Source organism: Rattus norvegicus, chromosome 13, assembly GCF_036323735.1.
Source record: "Rattus norvegicus strain BN/NHsdMcwi chromosome 13, GRCr8, whole genome shotgun sequence".
NCBI classification, from domain to species: Eukaryota; Metazoa; Chordata; class Mammalia; order Rodentia; family Muridae; genus Rattus; species Rattus norvegicus.
The window spans coordinates 80,909,159-80,928,860 of NC_086031.1; the positions used below are offsets into that span (position 1 = coordinate 80,909,159).

Here is a 19,702-nt window from a genome sequence, read left to right on the forward strand (position 1 = left end):
ACTTTGCTCTTTTAATTGGAATATTTGATTTATTCAAATTTCATGCAATTATGTATCCATTTAGCCACATTTTACTTTTCCTGCTTATTTGCTGTACTTTTTCTGTATTTTTTCCGTTCTTTCTTCTTTTTCCTTCTCCTGGCCTTGCTGATTACATGTGGCACTTGCGGTCTCCCCTGTTAGCTGTACACTGTTCTGGGTTCTTTTGCAGCACCTTCCAGGAGTTCACTGCCGACCACAGACGTTCTAGACTTCCTACCCTAATGTCTAGCTTCAGGCCATCATTCAGATAATGATCATTAGGTTGACAAGGAAGAAAGACACAGACAAGGGCTGACATGGGACTGGCTGCCCAGTATACACAGTTCCCAGTCTACTGAGTTTTTGAAGGGATCCTATTTTCAAAGAAACTACAACCTTTGGGATGGTGTGTGCTCCGATTTTCCATGTGCAAGAAACAACCCCTTCAGGGAAATTCCACTCTGTGTGTGGCAGTTGGAGACAATGAACAAAGGCCTCTGCAGACCAAGAGGCCAAGGGGAGTGGCAGGTAAGCGCACTCCTCTCAAGAGACGTTCCCTGGTTAGACTAGATTTCCTCAGTTCTGGAGCAGCCATGTTTAACAGGACGACTACACCTTCCTTTCCTTTCGGAGGATGGAAACTTCCCTACCTATCATCCTGGTGAGCCCGTGAGCTGCTACATTCAGGCCTGAGACAGCGAAAGTGTTCTGTGTGGGCAGAAAGGTTGGTGTGGGTAAACTGCTTGGAGGAGCACACTGTGTCCAAGACTGCTGTGTATTGAAAAACTCACTTCCCCTTCTCCTAGGCCCAGGAACCCAGGACCTATCGTCCTTTGCAAGGAAGTAGGACCCCGCTGAGCTCCAGTTGGTTGACTATGAACACAAGGGAAGTGGCCTTTTTCACACAAACTTGTCAACCCACATCATCCTAAATCATCAGTTCTCTTATTGGAACAGAAATGACTTGTCACAGAGGACTGAAGACTCTTCTGGAAAATGTTTTTCCTTTTCTCCTATTGGCATCCTGCCACTTTCTCTAGGGAGTGTCTCTACCCCTTGGAAATCAACACCTCCATTTTGGATGCAAAATAATTTTAGTACCAGGGCCTTTTTCATCTCTCTTCTACTTTCTGCCATTTCAACCTCTCATCCAGCCCTGGTCCTGGTAAATCGAGCACACCCTGTAGGTGGACCTGCCAAATTCCCACTTCCAAGCCAGAGGCAGCACCTCCCAGAAGCCTTTGGTCTTCCCCTGGTGCTTGTCACCCCTCCCCCACCCCACCAGCTCACAGCACCACACATTCTGGAGACAATGACTAGCCCTCACCACCACACCTCAGTCCACCATGGCAGAGAACAGAGCGCCCAGGGTCATGATGATTGGCATGTATGATACTCCCAAGTGGCCCACTTACTGGCTTGGGGAGGGACTCCGGAGGTAGTGGGCCTGTACAGCTCTCACGTCGGCTTCATCCTCCTCGTTTGGAACTACCTGCTCCTCCTCTGTGTCTCCACTGGTAGCCATGACAGCCTGTCAGCCTCTGTCTGCCTGGCAGGAAAAGGTTGTTTAGGGACTCGGTTTCCATAGGTTTTGTAGGGGGGAGGGGAGATGTGTCACCAGTGTCACCTTGGTGGACTGAGAATGGGGAGGGTACAGCATTCTTGTATCCAGATGGGTAAAGGACCCATAGGGAAACCACTAAGATGGAGCCCAGTTGTCATTAGTAGGACACCATGAGGTGACACAATCTGCAAGAAGTGACATCTTGACTCCTTTAGTGGGTATGAACAGGGAAGCAGAGAGGAAAAGCAAAGTCCATTTTAACTGTAGTGGGGAGGTTTATGAAAGGCGGTGGATTCCCCAGACTGAAAGGGACACTTGAAGTCACCCTTCCAACTACACTCATGCACACACCTTTTATCTTACTGGAAGGGACAATGGGTCCCCTTAGGTAATATTTATTGACTTTGTGTCAATTAGGGCCTTGGGCTGAGGAGCCACCCATAGCCTGTTAAGGCACTAGAAGTCCCTGAGAGCTAGTCCCAGCTGTGGCCTGACATTCAGGGAAGACTGCCACCCTCCTGAGTCTAAGTCCCAGCTCACCACAGAAGACTTGAGGGAATGAACACTCACCTTGGGCTGGTGTGTCCTCACCAAGGGCCAAGGACCCCAGGAAAATGACCAGAAGTTCGGGTTAGAGAGGGACCAAGCTTTCTCCTTTCTGGTGTGCTTCTTCTCTGAGGGACAGCTGTTAACAAGAAACCTTAGCCAGTCTCTAAATTTAGCCTCTGGCCCCATAGGATGGCCGCTCTTTGGGAGGAAGGAATGCAGGCTTCACTTAACCCTTTCCCTTCTGGCTGGTTCTCAGCCGCTGAGGTCTAGCAGTGGGTTTAGAATAGGCTCACGCTGTGGACAGAAGGACCTGAGAAAGCCATCTCCTCCCGCAGGAAGCTGCCCGTTCAAAGCACTTTCTGAAAATAATTTAAATCAGCACATTTGTAACAAACGTAACTTTACCTCATAGTCACTTGGAGAAGCCTAGGAAAGGAAAATACCAGTTATACAGAACAGGCTGGCCCTCAGCCAGGAGTGGGGAGAGCACCATGTCTTGATTAAAGAGAAGTCATGGCTTTCAACCAGCCTGACTTTTTTTTTTTTTTTTTTTTTTTTGGATCTTTTTTATTTTCCGGAGCTGGGGGCCGAACTCAGGGCCTTGCGCTTCCTAGGCAAGCGCTCTACCACTGAGCTAAATCCCCAACCCCTAAGCCTGACATTTTTAACAGAAATGTCTGAGGACCATACAGTGGGCGAGCTGCCCTCCCCTTCCTATCTCTGCCTTACCTTTCAGGGTAACGGCCAGTGGCAACTAGGGAGTAACATAAAAATTCGGAAGACTTGATAAACTCCGAAGACCTCATGAGCCGCCCTGTGGTGGAACTCATGACAATTCTGCCACTGTCCCTGCAGTCCTCAGTTACCCACAGTTTCCCCTCTCATCCTAGATGTCCTGAGAGGTCCTGTACCCTTCCATCTACCTGCCTCCATGTTTCCGGTGGCTCCCACCCTCTCCACACTGTGACCCCCCCCAATCCACACATCTTTCCATCTGTCTCCACGTTTGTAAATATTTATTAGTTACCTCCTATGCACCAGGCACTGTACCTGACCAAGTTAGTCAGACTCATAGCTCAAAGTATCCTGTCTTCCTAGCTGGATGGAACCGTGCCCAGAGTAGTAGCATCAGAGATTGGCTGAATGAATGAATGAGCTCATGGTTTATTAGGAGGCATGAGATGGAGACTAAATATAGCTGAAGTATAAGAGGAAGTGGAGTTCCTGCCCCGGAAGAAGCTCAGAGTGCTGCACTGAATCATGGGAAGGAGCAAGTTCTGAGCTGCGAAGCTAGGGTGGTTTCATGGAGGAAATGATGTGTGAGCCAGCCTTTAAAGTTATTGGATGAAATAGAGCCGGTATAATAGTGGGGGGGGGCTCAGAGAGCACAGCACACAGTTCTGCAGCAGGAGAGAGAATGAGCTGTAATGAGATGTCCAAGAACGGTCAGAGCAGAGGTTACATACTCCAGAATAAAAGGGAGGGGACATGGAAGAATGAATCCTACCATACCTTAGCAGACAATCTGTAAGGAGTAGATAGATGTTTCCATTTCCTAAGGTCTACAGAGTCAGCAATAGGGCCAGATTAGAGACCCCGCATCAGAGGATCTGTCTTGAGAAATATAATCTGACAATGGCATCAAGAAATGTTGGAACCTGAAAATTATCATACATAGTAAGGGAATGCTATGCGGTGACTAAGCAAAGGGTGATAAATGGAAAGCAACAACTTCATAAGTCAGCTAAGCTGCAAAGGGTGATAAATGGAAAGCAACAACTTCATAAGCCAGCTAAGCTCGGTAGCCAGAAATGGTCACTGCAGGTAATTTCCACAGGGAATTTGTAATACAAGATGGCACCCAGGAAAACATTTATTGTAATCACTTTATCAAAAGTGAGTTTCTCAAGATCACAAAGACCCTCTAGAAACCAGGAGACCCAAGACCAATAACTTTGTAGAAATATGAACAAACTTGGAAGAGGTAACACCCGGTGTGATAATTATTTATTAGCCGTTAAACAGAACTCGGTACTGCCAAATGTATGAATGTAAAAGGCTCTAGGGTATTTTATTAAGTGAAAAATATTTAAACAGCATAATATCATTTGTACATACTCTATAATGTAGAGAGTATCTGTGGCAGAACCTGGTCAGGTAGCTCTCCTGGAGAGATATTTCCTACTGATTTCCTTGGCTGTTCTGGAACTCGGACTGGCCTCAGAGATCTGCCTGCCTCTGCCTCCCGAGTGCTGTGGTAAAATGTGCTATGGTTCATCTCTCACATTTGAAGGAAACAAACATCTCAATTGTGTAGGGACTGTGAGACTTCAGGACTTCCAGGATGTAAGTCTTTGGTGTTAAAAAATTGAGACAGGAGAGCTAAGACATACTATCGTCTTGGTTTCTTGTGCATTTGCTACTTTCCCAGGCATAGTACCAGCTCTGATCGCAGGAACTTCCTGTGTCCTCCACCACCACATTTCTGTCCCAGTGTGGGTGTCAGAGAGGAAAGGCAGAGACAGAAACAATACTGGGTCCTGATGTGCCTCGGCAAATGTGGGCAACGCCCTGCTTTTACTAGCTTTTGCTTCTGAGATTGCTCCCTTTTTATTACAAGGCAACAACATCCCTTCAGTTATGACAGGCCCACACCTTCAGGACTTTGCACTCCTACTAAAGAGGGAGAAGGTAGGAAGATGGCCGGCTCCAGGGGTCTCTCCTAGAGTAGGTGGAGCAGACGCCTCACCCATAGGTGAGCTCACCTGCCAGTCCGTTGACTGGGTGGGGCATGTGGGCCCAGTCTGACACAGGTGACCAGGAGGAGAGTCACCGGGACGACAGACTGAATCGGGCCAGAGGGTAGCTTTAACCAGACAGCCCAGACCTGTCCAGTGCCTTGCCGGTTCCAGACTGGGTTTGTGTCAGAAAAGGAGCAAGACCATGTTGGGGACGGTGGGACCTGTGCTGTGGATGTTCTGTGCGAGTGAGTAAGCCCTCTCCTACCAGACCTGGGGAATGGCGAGGGGTATGATCTGAAGGAGAGGCTGTCCTAGCGTCTCTCACCTCCCTTGGTCTCTGCAGTGCTGTGTCCCACTGAGCAGAGCTATACATTGTACAGTTTGGAGGGGCCGTTTCCAGGCTTATTCCTAAATCAAAATGGTCTTTGTCTCTGTTAGTTCCTAAACAACCCCCAGCCCGTTGTTGTTATGAGAAACTCAAAGAGTCAGACACAGTATTTGAAATCAAGTGTTGTTCCCAAAAAGCCAGGGTGTGGATCTCAGTAGATTTACTGTCTCGGGCAGTTGTTCTCAACCTTCCTAATGTACTGAACCTTTAATATAGTTCCACATGTTCTGGTGACCCCCTAACCATAAAATTGCCATTGCTGCCTCATAACTGCAAAATTGTGACTGTTGTGACTCATAAGTAATGTAAATATCCGTGTTTTCCAACGATCTTAAATGACCCCTGTGAAAAAGTCATTCCATTACCAAAGGGGTCGCGACCCACAGGTTGAGAACCATTGATCTGGTTTGTTTGTTGTTAACTGTCTCCTTAAAGCCGGGAAAGACACAACCGTAAACATGTTAGCACCTATGCCACCTATAGGAAACTTAAAGAGTGAAAAACTTCCTTAATATCCTGTATAGAGCCACAAGCTGGCATGCACGGGCCCTTGGGAGCCCTACCTGGCCCACTCTGACCACTGACAGCTCTGAAGCAGAATCCCTCCTCCCCAGCTCAGCAGTTGATGGGTTTGTGGCTGAATCGAAACTAAGTGCTAAATAGCAAAGCAGTTGTGTGGAGATGGGCAGGGTGTGTGAGGGTGTCTGAACACTTGGGGACTGGACCAGGAGGCTGAGAGAAGGAGTTAAGCTCAGAGACCCTAGTTCAGAGTGTTTGTCCAGTGGCCTGCTTCCAAGATCAGGAACCACAGAGAGGGAGTCAGAGTGGAACAGGAAGCTCTGGAGCCCCAAGGAGCCTGGGAAGCAGAGCCCATGGGGCTTTGGTTAACCCACTGTTCAATACACCCTGGCAAGCCCAGAGCCACCTGGGCCGCCACCCAGCACAGTTCCTCTAGGTCCCGGGGCTTCCTCTCCAGCCCATCTTAGAACCTTGGCTTTGAAGTGAAGGCCACTCTGCTAGGCAGGACAACAGCTTGATCAGATCAAGGCTTTGAGGGAGAGCTAATCAGCCTGGCTGGTTCCAGTTCTATAGGCAGGAGGGTCCATTTTCCTGAGGCAGACACCCTTGTCCCCTTGTCATCAGCCTAGATGGCCAGTCCACTCCCTCATTTACTTAGCTCCTCGATGGGCACATGTAGATGCCTGAGGGGTGGGAAGTCTGGATTCGTCAACCTCAGCCATCATATCTGAAAGAAGGATGCTTGCCTCAGGGGAGGGAGGCTGAAAGGACATGGCCGCCCTCCCCTACTCGACTCAGGGATTCTCTGACCCTCTCCTGAGCCAAGAGTTTTCTCCATGCTTGTATACACACACACACACACACACACACACACACACACACACACACACACACACACTTGCGCATGCACACACCCTGCATAAAGCCCTGTGTTCTGCAGCCTGGTACTAACGCATGTACACACACACATACGCACACACGTACACACAAAAGAAGTAACACTGGCTCAGGGAAATACCAAAAACCGAGAACACAGTCACTTGCTCAGCTCAGAATGAGAAATGTCCTTAATTCTGAACTGCCTGCAGCAGGCTGGTGGCCTTCTGGAGGGTGAGGCATGTGACCTCTGGGTGAACCCAGCCAGCAGCACTAGTGGGGGTTGGGCATCGAGGTGTATGTGTGTGTGGTGTGTGTGTGTGTTTCCTGACATATTGATAAACTATACCTTCTACCCTCACCCTTTCCCCTCTCCCCCACCATCTCTGCTCAGAACTGCATGCCCACCACCTTTCTTTCTTCCACGACCCTACCTGCTCTAGGAGGAAGGGCTGGAGTGCTGGGGCAGAGGAAACCACTCTGCCAAGGGGTGGAATAATTAATCATTGCCAATCCCGGGTGCCGTCACAGATTACACCAAAAAGCCTTTGGACAGTGCGCTCTCCCTTAGGCTTCAAGGGCAGGCATCGATTTCTGCTTTTGTGTGAGGGGCAGCCTAGGCAGGAATCACAGAAGGTCACCTTCCCTACCTGATTGTGCCCATCATAGATTGTGCTGATGTTTGGGAGAGAGTCACTGAGCTGATGAGGTAGCCCCAGGCTCACTGAACTTTGGGGAGATGGAAGTTATTATATAAGGCTATACTCAGAGGTGGTATAAATTGGCACCTTAGATTTTTTTTCATTTTTATTTTACTTTAATGCATATATATGAATGTTTTTGCTAGCATGCATGCATGTAGCACATGTGTATCAATGCATGTCGGTTGGATCCCTGGAACTGGGGTTATGAACGCCGGCTGTGAGCCACCATGTGAGTGCTGGGAATCTAATCTGGGTCCTCTGTAAGGGCAACAAGACTCTTAACCTCAGAGCCCTCTACCCAGCCCCAGAATTATTTTTAATGACAAAAGAGGCTGAGACAGTGACTCAGTGGGTCAGAGTGTTTGCTGAGGACCAGGGTTCAAATCCTTAGCACCCACATTAAAAAAAGGTTGGGATAGCCATGCACACCAAAACTCCGGCCCCGAGGAGCAGAGACAGGCAGAACTTGGAGCTCAATGGACAGCCAGCCTGGCTGAGACAAGGATTCAGTAAGTGATTCCAAAAACTGAAGTCAAGAGAGAGGGAGAAGACATTTAATATCCTCCTCTGGCCTCTGTATCTTGCACACACACGCACACACACACACGCACACACACACACACACACACACACACACACACACACACACACACACAACTAAAGATGGCCGGCCTGCTTTCATTATTCTAGTTGATGTTTCTAAAAGAGTAATTGACAAACTATACTTTCCCATCAGGCAGATGCCCTGCCCATTTTAATGCCTCACTCTGAGGACCTCTTCTGTCTACTGGAGCAGGGGCAAATTACTTCACCTCATGAAAGCTCGGTGTCATGCCGTGGACTGTAAAACCCAGAGGCTAATTTACAATGCATCCAGTGTGCACTGTGTTTCTAAAGGCAAAGACCTTAGAAGTGAGCCCCTTGTGGACCACGAAGGGCACACTGGTATTATCGTTGCTATTATTAGAGTGAGCAAATGCAGGCACCAGAAGTCAATGACACACTAGTGACCCATCATCTAACAGCTCCGATCTGACCAAAATGAGCCAGGAAATGACACGGAAGTCACTTCGGATGAGTCCCAATTATCACCCATCAGCCAACATGTGCCTGCCCGCTCCCCTCAGAGGCTGCTAGAAAAACCCTCCAGTTTGTGCACAAATTTCAGCCACTTGATCCCCTGAAAGATGAAGATTCTACCTGGAAAGCTCCAGAGGGAGAGTCCATGATCAGGAGCCAAGACCTGACAATATAAAACACAGGCACGTACACACACATACACAGACAGACACTGACATACATGAACACACACAGAGACACAAACACACAAACAGATAAATACACGTGTACCCAAACATCCCCCCATAGACACACACAAAGACAGACACTGGTGTATGTAGACGCACACATACACCATACAGCCATACACAGTCACCCACACCATACACAGCCATACACAGTCACCCACTCACACACACACATCATGCTGACACATACACAGACATAAATACACTCACAGACACACTCAAGGCACACACTTGCACGCACACAGACAAACACACGATACAGACACGCTCATACAGATACACCCCACACAGACACACAGACACTCATATACAAGCACACTAACACACAGAGACACACATACACAGGCGCATACACAGATACATAGAAAGACACAGACATACACACTGACAAAAACAGATACACAAAGACATATACCAAGACACATACACAGACCACACAAACACAGATACATAAACATACCCATTTACAGACACACACACACACACACACATGCACAGACAGACACACACACACACCACATATAGACACACACCCTTTTAGAAGTACAGTGAATTTCTTTGTTGCCTTTATGCTAAACTAGAAAAAATACTGTTTTTCATATAGAAATAAGGAAATCTACCCTTGCAAAGTGTTATACTAGGTGAGAAAAAAAAACTTTTCTCTCTCTCTCTATCCAGACATTAAAAGGTTTCAGTAACCCCCTGGGTGTTGGGCCACAGTGGGATTTTAGGAAGTCTGTTTTCTGGTCGTTGGTCTGGTGAGGCTGTTCTCCACATTAGAATCTTTTGGGGCCCGTCATCAGCAGACACACAGTCCCCACACAGCAGGGTGAGTTTTCCTAAAAGTGCTGCTCTCCACTTGCCTCTCTGAAGTTGGCTTTACAGCCTGGGGACTCCCTGGTGTCTGCTCTGTGGGGGCTCAGAGTCTAAGCTCTGTACTGTTCCCTGGCCCAGGCTGGGCAGTGAGAGGGAGGGCACAGCCTCAGGCATGAATATCTATCTGATAACAGTCAAATTGGAGAATTCCCTTGTGTCCGGGAGCTCTCAACCTCAAGAAAATTTTTGGGCCAGAGCCAGGGCAGTGAAGTGCAAGGCCCATCCTGTCCTCCCCTCTGCTCAGGGCCCTGGGTGTAATCCTTAAGGTCCACCTCCTCTCACCTGATGCCTAGGTATCACTTGCTGGCACAAGGCAGAGGCCAGTGCTCACTGGCACAATTCTGCCTGTCAGAGATGCGATTGGAATTACAATGTCCCAGCTAACATCTGTCTCGGGCCCCAGAGGGGAAACAATGTGAAGAGTGACCAACCTAAGAGGGATGTGTTCCCAGGTGGAGAGTGGCAGGGTCAGGGCCGTCAACCCTGGCTCATTTACATCCACTAGGATCCTTCCTATTTTCTGAATCAGAATCCAGACAGACTGTGTGCTTCTCCATTAAAAACCACCCACGTGGTTCTGAGAAGCAGCCTGGGTTACACTTACAAAGTACAGTGTGGCCGGTAAGTTTCGTCAATGCCCTGGTACCCTGAGTGTGAATTTACTCTCAGTTTTGCATCGTCTGGTGTCATCCCTGAGAGTTGCTGTCTGGTCCCTGGCTGGGTGTCTTGACTCAGGGAAGCCAGCTGCCTGCATTCTTACGCTCCAACGCTCACTCAGGGTACCTGGGACCTTATCCAATGGGTATTGATGGAAGGTCAAGGGAGGGGTATGGAGAGCCTCCCAGGCAGGGGTTGTGTGGGAAGCTGTTCAGGGACCACAGCTTGAGAGGTGAAACCTTTGAGATCCCAGCCCAGGGCTCCATGGAACCCGATTGTGATTATTGCGATGTTGGTCACCAGAAGGCCAGTGAGCCTGGCCCTGTGCATGCCTGTAAGCAGTGTGCCTTCCTGTTAATCTCTCCCTCCTTCCTAAGAGGATGAAGATGTGGTCCAAGCCACATGCTCTTCTGCTTCCTTCCATGGGGTCCTCCGTCCTCTCATGCTTCTGTAGCCTCACCCTCCTCTGCCCCTTGTTGTCAGGGCTCTCGATACTCAGTTCTTCCAGCATCCCTCTGTGAATATATCTGCACCGTTGTTCTTCACTCCTAGCTAATCTCAAAACTCCGAAATGCCCGTCTTCAACCCTACCTCTCTACAAGCTAGAGTCCTGTAAGACCAACAGACAACTTCCAGCTCATATGTCTCTAAAGACTTCCAACTCGCCAGCTACAGCCCAACTCACATTGTGAGTCCCCTAGCCTAAGTCCTTAGTCACCTCTCTGTGCCGCTATCTGATGCTCTCTCTGTCCATCTAGTGACAGAAGGCGAAGACCTAGCAGTGATCTCCTGCCTTTTCCATTGCAGTGCAAAAAGCCATCTCAAATTTACCGCTTACTCGAAATTATAATGCTAATATTTAGTTTGCCCGCAGAGCTGGAGTTGAGAGGGGTCTTAGCTGGGTGACTTTCCTGGGGGTGGAAAACCTCTTCTCGTGCTGGTACCGCCTGTGGCAGGCCAGCTGGTGCTGGCTCTGGCTTTGTTCCCTGTGGCCTTCCACAGTGCAGCCTTAGCTTCCTCAAAGCTTCAGTGGGAGGCCGTGTGGCATTCTACTGTTCAGGGAGTCATAGGCTGAAACTCAAGGGAGGAGTGAAGAGTCCGATTCTTTTTGTTGTTACTGTGTATCTCAGGCTGACCTGGAATGTTACTCTCTAGGCCTCTCTGTCTCTCTGTCCTCAAGTGCTGGGATCATAGATAAGTGCCACCACCCCTGGGAAATGGTTTATTTTCTTCATCACTCACCCACCCTCCGCCTGCCTCTCTCCCTCTCTCCCTCCCTCCCTTCTCCCATCTTCCCCCTCTCTCTCTTCTCCCTCCTTCCTTTCTTCCCTCCATCCCTCCCTCCCTCCCTCTCCTCCCCCCTTTCTCTTTCTCTGGTGGTTATGGAGGGCCTTGTGAATGCTAACAAGTGTTCTATCACCGAGCTACACCTTCAGCCAAACTTTGAGTCTTTTTGGTTTTTCCAGACAAGGTTTCAGTATGTAGCCGGCAGCTGTCCAAGAACTCACTCTGTAGATCAGGCTGGAGATCTGCCTGCCTCTGCCTCTCAAGTGCTGGGATTAAAGGTCTTTGCCACTACTGCCACGCCTCAAACCTTGATTCTTGACGAGAACAGTTTCAAAGAATTTTGGGTCTATCATAACTTGCCAAGTCACCTTTGATGGCCCCTGCTTTCTTACCTGAAGCCAAGTGTCTGCTGCGGATGTTAGGTCTTTTTCACCTGTTCATTTTGCTCAACCTCTTTTGCACTCTGTTGTCATGGCCGCTTAGGCTTGGGCTCGACTCGTGTTTATGTCAGTGATGAGACCCTAGATAGAGTGCTTTATAGGGAGGTACTGGTGGGGTGGCCATAGGTAATCTGGCTGAAAGGGAGCCCAGTAGCTGGTTTGTCCAAAGCTGCTTTCATGGACCCAGTATTCTCTTGTCAGTTGGCTTTTGTGTTTTATTTGGAGTGCCTCTGTGTGTGTGTGTGTGTGTGTGTGTGTGTGTGTGTGTGTGTGTGTGTGTCTTTGGTCCTGTTGCTATGCTATGCCCTGCCTGTTTCTTTGACCCTTGCCTACTTCACACACCTCCTGTCTTCTATTTCTTTTTGTTGATTATCCCCCAGCCTCTGCCCAGGACAGCGTCCCCACTCCTGAGGCACTTGCTCTCACCACGTGTGGTATGTGTGGGGGAGGGGGCACTTGTTACCACGGTGGTTTCACATTTGTTCTGAGATTATTTATTTATTGCCATCTGACTCACCCAGAGGACTGAACTCTGAGAGAGCAGAACTGGGCCTGTCTCTGCTACCATCAGCTTCCCACCTCTGGCAGGGAGCCTGGAGCCCTGCTGGGTGCTGTTAATGAATGCAATGCCTGCTCTCTTGCCCCTTCCCAGGCAACAGGCCTGCTAGCCCTCACTGTCTCCTGTGCCTCTCCAAGCTTGGCTATTCTAAGTTTACTCTGCCCACTCCACGACTGACTCATATCTGTCTGGAGTCTGACGTGTGAGAGGGACTAGCTAGCACATCTTGCAGCTGAAGAGTGGCCGGAGTCTGTTCCTCCCACAGCTGGAGTCTCACCCCTCCACCCAGTGCAGGAATTCCAGTTTTCAGAACATGGTTTCCAGAGACATATTAGACTTGAAGGTGAGGGCGATAGCCCTCAAGCTGTCTTACATTGGCAGCACTCAACTCTGTTCCCCTGCTGCCTTCTCCCTGCTTTCGGCGCCATGTTCCCAGATCCCTCTGTCCTCAGAGCAGGCCCCTACCCAGGGCACCAACTACTACCCTTGGAAATGGCCTTCCTCCTGAGATGCTCCCTCTCCGCCACCCACTAACCTTTGGGCCACTTCCTTGTCTTCTGCATTGGTGAGTCAGACATGCCACAGGCATCTGACGTGACGCAGGCAGGCGCAGACACAATTTTAGACAGACACTTCCGGTTAGGACGGTCACCCAGTCCATTGGAGAAGAATAAAGTGTGGCTTGAGTGTCCCAGAGCTCGCTGTCCTTCCCTTGCCCACCAGCTTGCTAATACGTGCCCTGCGGGGGAGTGGGTAAAACTGGGAGTGAGCTTGATCCTCCTATGATGCCCGTGTTCCTGCTCCTGCCCAGGATGCTCTGCTTCCTCTGGTCTCTCCTTTGTCTTCAGACTCTTCCTATGTAGAAGCTCACTTTCGTTAACCTGTAGGCTTCCCAAGCCTCTCCATCCTGAGTCTGGTGGGGACTAGAGAAAGCTTCTCAGAGTCTTTGTCTGGCTTTAGCTCTCTCATACACTCTGTCAGGAACACTCTGGGACACAGTAGTCCCTGTGCAGTCTCCACCTCTTGGCTTTGTAGCTGGAACAGTGTTGTCTGTCCATTGTAGGAAACTCAGATGAATGTACCCAGAGGCAAATCCCTAAACTGCCCTTTGGTGCCCAAAGCCCAAGATAGCTGTTATTGATGCTGTCTTTCTGGGTTGTTGTCTTTTAGAACTCACCCTGTGTCTGTGCTCATGTGGGATTGTGGGTTTTGTAGGCACAACCCCTACCCCCTGCTTCTTTCCCTTCTGCACACAACTCAACATGGTGAATGCCATCCCTCGAGGGCTATATCCAATTTTGCCTCCTCAATAAGCTTTCCCATTAAAATCCTTTCCCTGATTTCCCTCCCCCCTCCCATCTCTCTCTTCTCACACTTACTCCTAATACTCTATTAGGCTCCATTAGGGTACTGGTTGACAGTGACATCTACCTGCTTCTTATTAGGGATTATGCCACAAGCCACTCAATCAACAAAGCCCTAATTAGTACCCAGCCAAGAGGCAGGCCTCTTGGGCATTGAGCCAGTGAGTGGCACTTACTAGAATAGTCTGAAGCACCGAGTCCTCTTAGAGAACACCAGCTGGTAAAAGAAGGAGCCTCCACATACAGAGAGAGATTCATGTCAACATCCGGATTATACTCAGAAAGGTAGAACGATAAGGACTGGCTGTGGTCGGGCGGCCTCTAGAGACTATAGACTATGACCGAACCCTGCAAGTTCTGCTAGGCCTGGCACAGGTCTAGGAATTTAGAAGAAATGTATCGAGTTGACCTGAATTTATAGGTTCCTAAAGCTCTATGTTGACCCAACAGTTCAACAAATATAGAGTTAAAAACAACAACAACAACAACAACAAAAAAAAAAACCTCCCGGTGGCTTCTCCCTTCTTTGTCCCGTGCTGAGCACTTGGACTGCTCTACCTGGGAGGAGGGCAAACCTACCTGCATGTGAGAATTGCCTCCTCCTTCTTAGACACATTCATTCTCCTCACCCAAATGTCTGCCTAACCCAAGCTGTGTCCCTTCTGGCCTCCAGCATCTCCTCCCTAAGCAAGAATATGTGGTTTGTCTGAGCAAATGGGTTTTTCTAAGTGGCCACGCTCCTGCCAGTTTCCCCAGGGCTCCCATAATGTGCTGTGTGCCCTTAGGCAGCCAACTCCAGGAGCATTTCATTATCTGCCTGGGCTGTATTACTTTCTGTTTCCCTCTCAGGAGACTGCTTGTTATCTCCTTAACAAATCTTAATTATTTACAAGCAATCATTGAGGCCTCACGCTGGGTCTCCACACCCTAGCTCTGCAGGGGGCTTAAATGACCTCTCTTATTACCACTTAGGACTTCTTGAAGGCTGGACTTCCCTTCTTTGGGAGGGGCTCTCTGGGTCCTTTATTTTATATTCAGGCAGTTTCTTTTCTTTGAAACATACACCTTTCTAATTTCTATTAATATCCATTTTAAAAAATCTGAATGGAATTTCCATTCACGTGCTTAGTGTTTTGCAGTGCCCTGGCCCATGGCTTTTTCCATGGTTGGCAAGTTCTACTGCCCAGGTGTGTCCATGTCATATGTGGAGACGCTTTCTAGTAACTCAGGATAGGTCCTCCCTCAAGTGTCTTGAATTACCAACCCACCCTTCTTGTGTGAAAGTTATCTATGGCTCTGCCAGGCTGTCAAAGAACACTTACCAGAACTTTGCTGGTGCCTTAGGGCCTTTGCTGAGCCCTGGGGATCTGAAGTGAAGGCAATCCCAGACAGTGGAGAAATCTTACTGTTCTTGTAAAGTCCAGGCTGGTCTGACAGCCCTCCCGTGTACATCCTGATACCCAGCAGGTACTCACCTGTAGTAGGTGACACAAAAGGCAACATCTGCATGGGAGACTTAAAACCCTGCCTACAACCTTCCCTACAAACTACTATGACACAGGAAGATTCTTGTAATTCCCCTCTTGCAGATAAAAACACATTTTCCCTGTCAATTTGGATGTCCCCAGGGGTTAACACATCAATGTATTATCAATTCTAAAACCCTAGAACAACTGTGTTAGTCAGCCTCTGTCGGTGGAATAAAACAGCTGGGAAAAAAAAACCTACTTAAACGGGGGTGGGGGGGTGGGGTGGGGGAGGAATTATTTTGGTTCAAGGTTTTTAATCCATTGCCTCTGGGCTCAACATAAGGCAGAGTATCATTGTGGGTACTCACAGTACAGCAAAAAAAGTGGCTGACCTCAAGTTAGATGACAGGATAGAGGAAGGGAGAAAAGGAGGGATGAAGATGGGAAGCAAGACAAGAGGGACAAGCTATCATCTCCAGAAACATGGCCTCAAGGACACACTCTCCCACTTTCAACATTTCCTGCCATCTCCCAGTAGCCCATCAAAATATGACCCTATCAATTAATTAATCAGTCAATCAGTGAGGTCAGAGACCTCCTGTCCAATATCTTCCCCAAGGTCCCTCCTCTGAACATGGCTGCCCTGGAGACCAAGCTTTCAGTGTGCCAGTCTATGGGGATGTTTCGAGTCTGGCCCACAATAGCAACATCGTTCTGTGTTAAAGAGGAGCGTTCCTTGAGCTTTGAGGGAGAAAGGCAAGCAGAGAAGTAAGGAGGGAAGGGAAGAAACTTCTGGAAGCAGGAATTGGTAAGGAGCTGTGGCTTTGTGGGAATTGAAAGGGTGATATTAATGTCGAGGAGGAGGAGGAGGAGGTTGGAAGCTTCTAAAAATGACTTCTTTCCTCATATTCTAGTCGAGGGTTCAATGTCTCACCTGCCTTTTTTTGTTTAACCCCTTAGCGGGGGTGCAAAGACCCACGGGAAGGAAGGACTGAAGAACCAATAAGCATAAGACCAACAGGAAGGGCACAAAGGAACAGGATTATTAAGTTATGGCGAAGCCAGTAAGGTGTTTCGTTGCTGTTAGATCAGAATGGCAGAACTCTGGCTGTATCTGCAGAAGGACTGAAGGTGGTTAGGGTGAATGACCATGACAGCACAGAGTTCCAAAACACGGGGGAGCATCCCACCTGGAATCGTGGAACATGTAAGCCACAGTCAGTCTTTTAAAACCCCTCTCAGATGTACAGCTAACATGAAAATTGCTCTGTGCACTAGTCAAAGGGTGTTTTTTCCCCAATTCTTTGTGAGTCTCCCATCATTTCTATCCCTTTCCTTATCAACCTATTAGCATGTAATGATTTTAACTCACTGTTAGAATGATCGCTAAAATCAATCAATTAGCTTCAGTCATTAGGAATCACTCCTGCTTTCTGTGGGCTAACTTGTAGGCTCTTGTCTCTCACGACGAACTTCTAATCAAGATGCTTCTCAACAGCAGAGCATGAGATGACAAAGTACGGGTGACTCACCAAGGGGAAAGGTATACAACAGTGGCGATCACTCAGAGAGCTCTGATTATGAGTTGGGAACCATTACACAAAGGGCACATCGCTTCCTCATTACTTACCGCTCACAAGACGTACTTTACCCCACTTGGGGTTTCACACGAAGCAGGTGAAGGGATTCTAACTGAGGTATTATTACAACAATACATTTCGAACCTGTGCGTGCATTTACAGCTCCTGCTCATGCAGTGAGTCGTGCTCTGGGAACAGTGGTGAATGAACGGGGATAATCACAGGGGTGTTCCTGGCTTTACAAAAGGGAGTTGGGAATGGGAAGGGACAAGTGGAAGGAAGATGTTTGTCTTGCTGGGGAGGGGATGCACAGAGTCCCCGATCTAGCCTGATCTAGCTTGATCTAGCCTGATCTAGCCTGTTCTGATTGCCACCTCCGATAAGGAGGTGGAATGGCTGCTACAGAGGTGTAGGGTGCTCTCCAACAGCAGGTTTGCTTCCCAGACACTCTCCGGGCCTAATTCTTCTCCTATAAAAATCTCAAGTTTGTTTCTCTTCTGCTGGGAAAGAGTCTACCTGGAGTTTGATTTAGAGGATTGCAAGGTGGCAGAGAGATGGCTTAGCCGTTAAGAATGCTGTCTGCTCTCCCACAGGACTTGAGTTCAAGTTCTACCATCCACATAGGGTGGCTCACAATGGCCTGTGGCTCTAGCTCCAGGGGATCCAACAGCTATTCTAGCATCTGAGGTATGTATTCATGTGCACAGTACCCCTGTGACACACAGAAAGAGCTAAGGGCACGTACGAGCCCAGTCTATGTCCATAAGCCCTGTAAGAAGCAGGCTCCATGCATTTTTTTTATCTTGCCTTGGTAGACACCTGTTAAATACTCGACCACGAACTGAAGAAAGGATGTGAGAGTTTCATTGACGAGGAAAGGGGTGGAAGAAATGGATTCTGTTGGCAGTCAGTACAAACACCATCCCTGCCAGCGGACAACGTGATCCTTTTGTGCTGACCGTTGGGTAGATGTTCTGGACTGTCAACTACGTCTACGTAGAACACATTGCTTAACCCCTCTGAGGTACATGTCAAGGCATGCGAAGACCAGACCTCAATTTTGTCATCTGAAAACTAGGGATAACACCAAAGAGAGAACGGGAGTAAATGAAAAAAGACCTGCACCGTTGAGTTGTAGTTAATGTAATGTAAGAATGAGAGGAATTGGGAGTTACCAACTCCACGTGTTGGCTTGTTCTCCTTTCCCTGACTGTTGGCTTCCTATCTGGTTCCTGTTCCTTAGTCCTGAGTGAGTGGACAGCTGAATTCGGAAAGAATGGCTCAATGAGTTAGTTCTCTTTGATTTGGTGGCGAGAACTGGTTGATGGGAGGGACTGTGCTACCTGAACTCCACCAGTGGCAGCTGTTGTAATAGACTGCTCACATGTAAGACAAGGAAGAATCCTTATTCAGGTCATGGAGAATGGTCACCTTGAGGACAAGGCTCCAGGGAAATGGGTCCGGGCAAGAGGTGAGGTAAAGATCAATGGCAGTTGTCATGACTACTACTAGGCACCCAGGGAACATCATATAATCGTGCGCTCTGAACAGGATGTAAGCTGGGGCTGGGACCTAGAAGATAGCAGAGGCCCTTTCTAGAAACTCGCCACCTGGTGAAGGATGCCTTACTCCTAATGACAATGAATGTGCTTTCTGATAGATGAAAGTGGAGAGACCTCTGGTGACATGGAGGAGCCATGGTGAGCCATGGCCATGTAGGAAACAGCTCAGGGGCAGGCTTCAGATACCAAAGAAGACAGTGTTTGGATGACTTCAGGGTGATGTCTGGCAATGGGGCACTGTTATCCCCTGCTCCAACTATGCCAGGAATTTACGAATGCCAAGGAGAAGGCTGGCTTTTAGAAACTTTTTTTTTTTAAAATCCCCCAGTATCTATTTCTCTGATTTCACAAAGAAGACCCAGGAGCTCTCGTCACCCAGCTCCCTTGTTGGGCAGTGCTCACTATGTCAGGGCAGTTGGCTCTCACTGAACACCGAAGTATGAATAGCTCCATTCCTAGGAATTTGCATCCTCAAAAAAAAAAAATCCTGTGCTCTTGTTTTATTTCTGTTATTCTCACAAATATCCTGACAAAAAGCAACAAGGGAAGGGTTATAATGCCAAGTTACGTCCCATCATTTTGGAGAAGTCAAGGCAGGACTCAAGCAAATAGTCACATCATATCAACATTCACGAGTTAAGAGAGAATAACTATGTTCTTGCTGGCCTGTACAGTTTACTGCCTCTGCTTTTACGCAATTCAAGGCCCCTCAGCCTAGGGAATGGTGTCACTCACAGTGGACTTTGTCTTCCTACCTCAACGAGCAATCAAGACAGTTCCTCACAGATATACCACAGTCAAAATGGATGTAGACAATTTCTCAATGATGACTCTTCCCCCGTGATTCTGGGGTATGCCAAATTGACGTTAAAACTAAGCAGCACACCTTGTTAATCTGACAGATGCCCACGTTTTGCAGTGGTGACTTCAGAGCTAGGTGACAGAAGGCTACTTTTAGCAGGATGCTTTCATTCCTTGTGACACAACATCCTCTCAGGAACCCTCAGAGCAAACTTTGTTCAGACTGCTACCCCCAAGTCTACCAACTCATCTGTGCCTTTAGCACAGTAGATGGGTGGCTTGCGGTCCTTTCTAAGGCTTTCTCTTCCTACCACCCTGCTAACTCCATTCTCTTCTGACTCATTCTTTTCAACAAACAGCCTCAAAGTATTTTTAAGTCATCAAATAGAGCCCCCTAAAGACACAAACCTGTCTTGGTCCTAATGTTTATTTTAGCTA

At 48.3% G+C, this 19,702-nt stretch overlaps 2 protein-coding genes across 4 annotated transcripts in view; one reads left to right on the forward strand and one right to left on the reverse strand.

The window, feature by feature from the left end:
• Window positions 1–2,300, reverse strand: part of Styxl2 (serine/threonine/tyrosine interacting like 2) — a 29,118-nt gene extending 26,818 nt beyond the window's left edge. Inside the window, exons 1-2 of one of the 3 annotated variants that reach the window (XM_006250187.5) lie at window positions 2,156–2,300; window positions 1,437–1,570 (exon numbers count right to left, since the gene is read on the reverse strand). In XM_006250187.5, the coding sequence (XP_006250249.1) occupies window positions 1,437–1,546 (110 nt within the window). In that variant the 5' untranslated portion in view covers window positions 1,547–1,570; window positions 2,156–2,300. Of the gene's footprint in view, window positions 1–1,436; window positions 1,571–2,155 lie in introns of those variants that run through there. The other 2 variants (XM_006250188.5, NM_001191929.1) reach the window with 2 other exon arrangements.
• A 2,660-nt stretch (window positions 2,301–4,960) lies between these two features.
• Window positions 4,961–19,702, forward strand: part of Gpa33 (glycoprotein A33) — a 33,620-nt gene continuing 18,878 nt past the window's right edge. Inside the window, exon 1 of the mRNA NM_001191829.1 lies at window positions 4,961–5,120. Coding sequence (NP_001178758.1) covers window positions 5,078–5,120 — 43 coding nt within the window. The 5' untranslated portion in view covers window positions 4,961–5,077. The remainder of the gene's footprint in view (window positions 5,121–19,702) is intronic.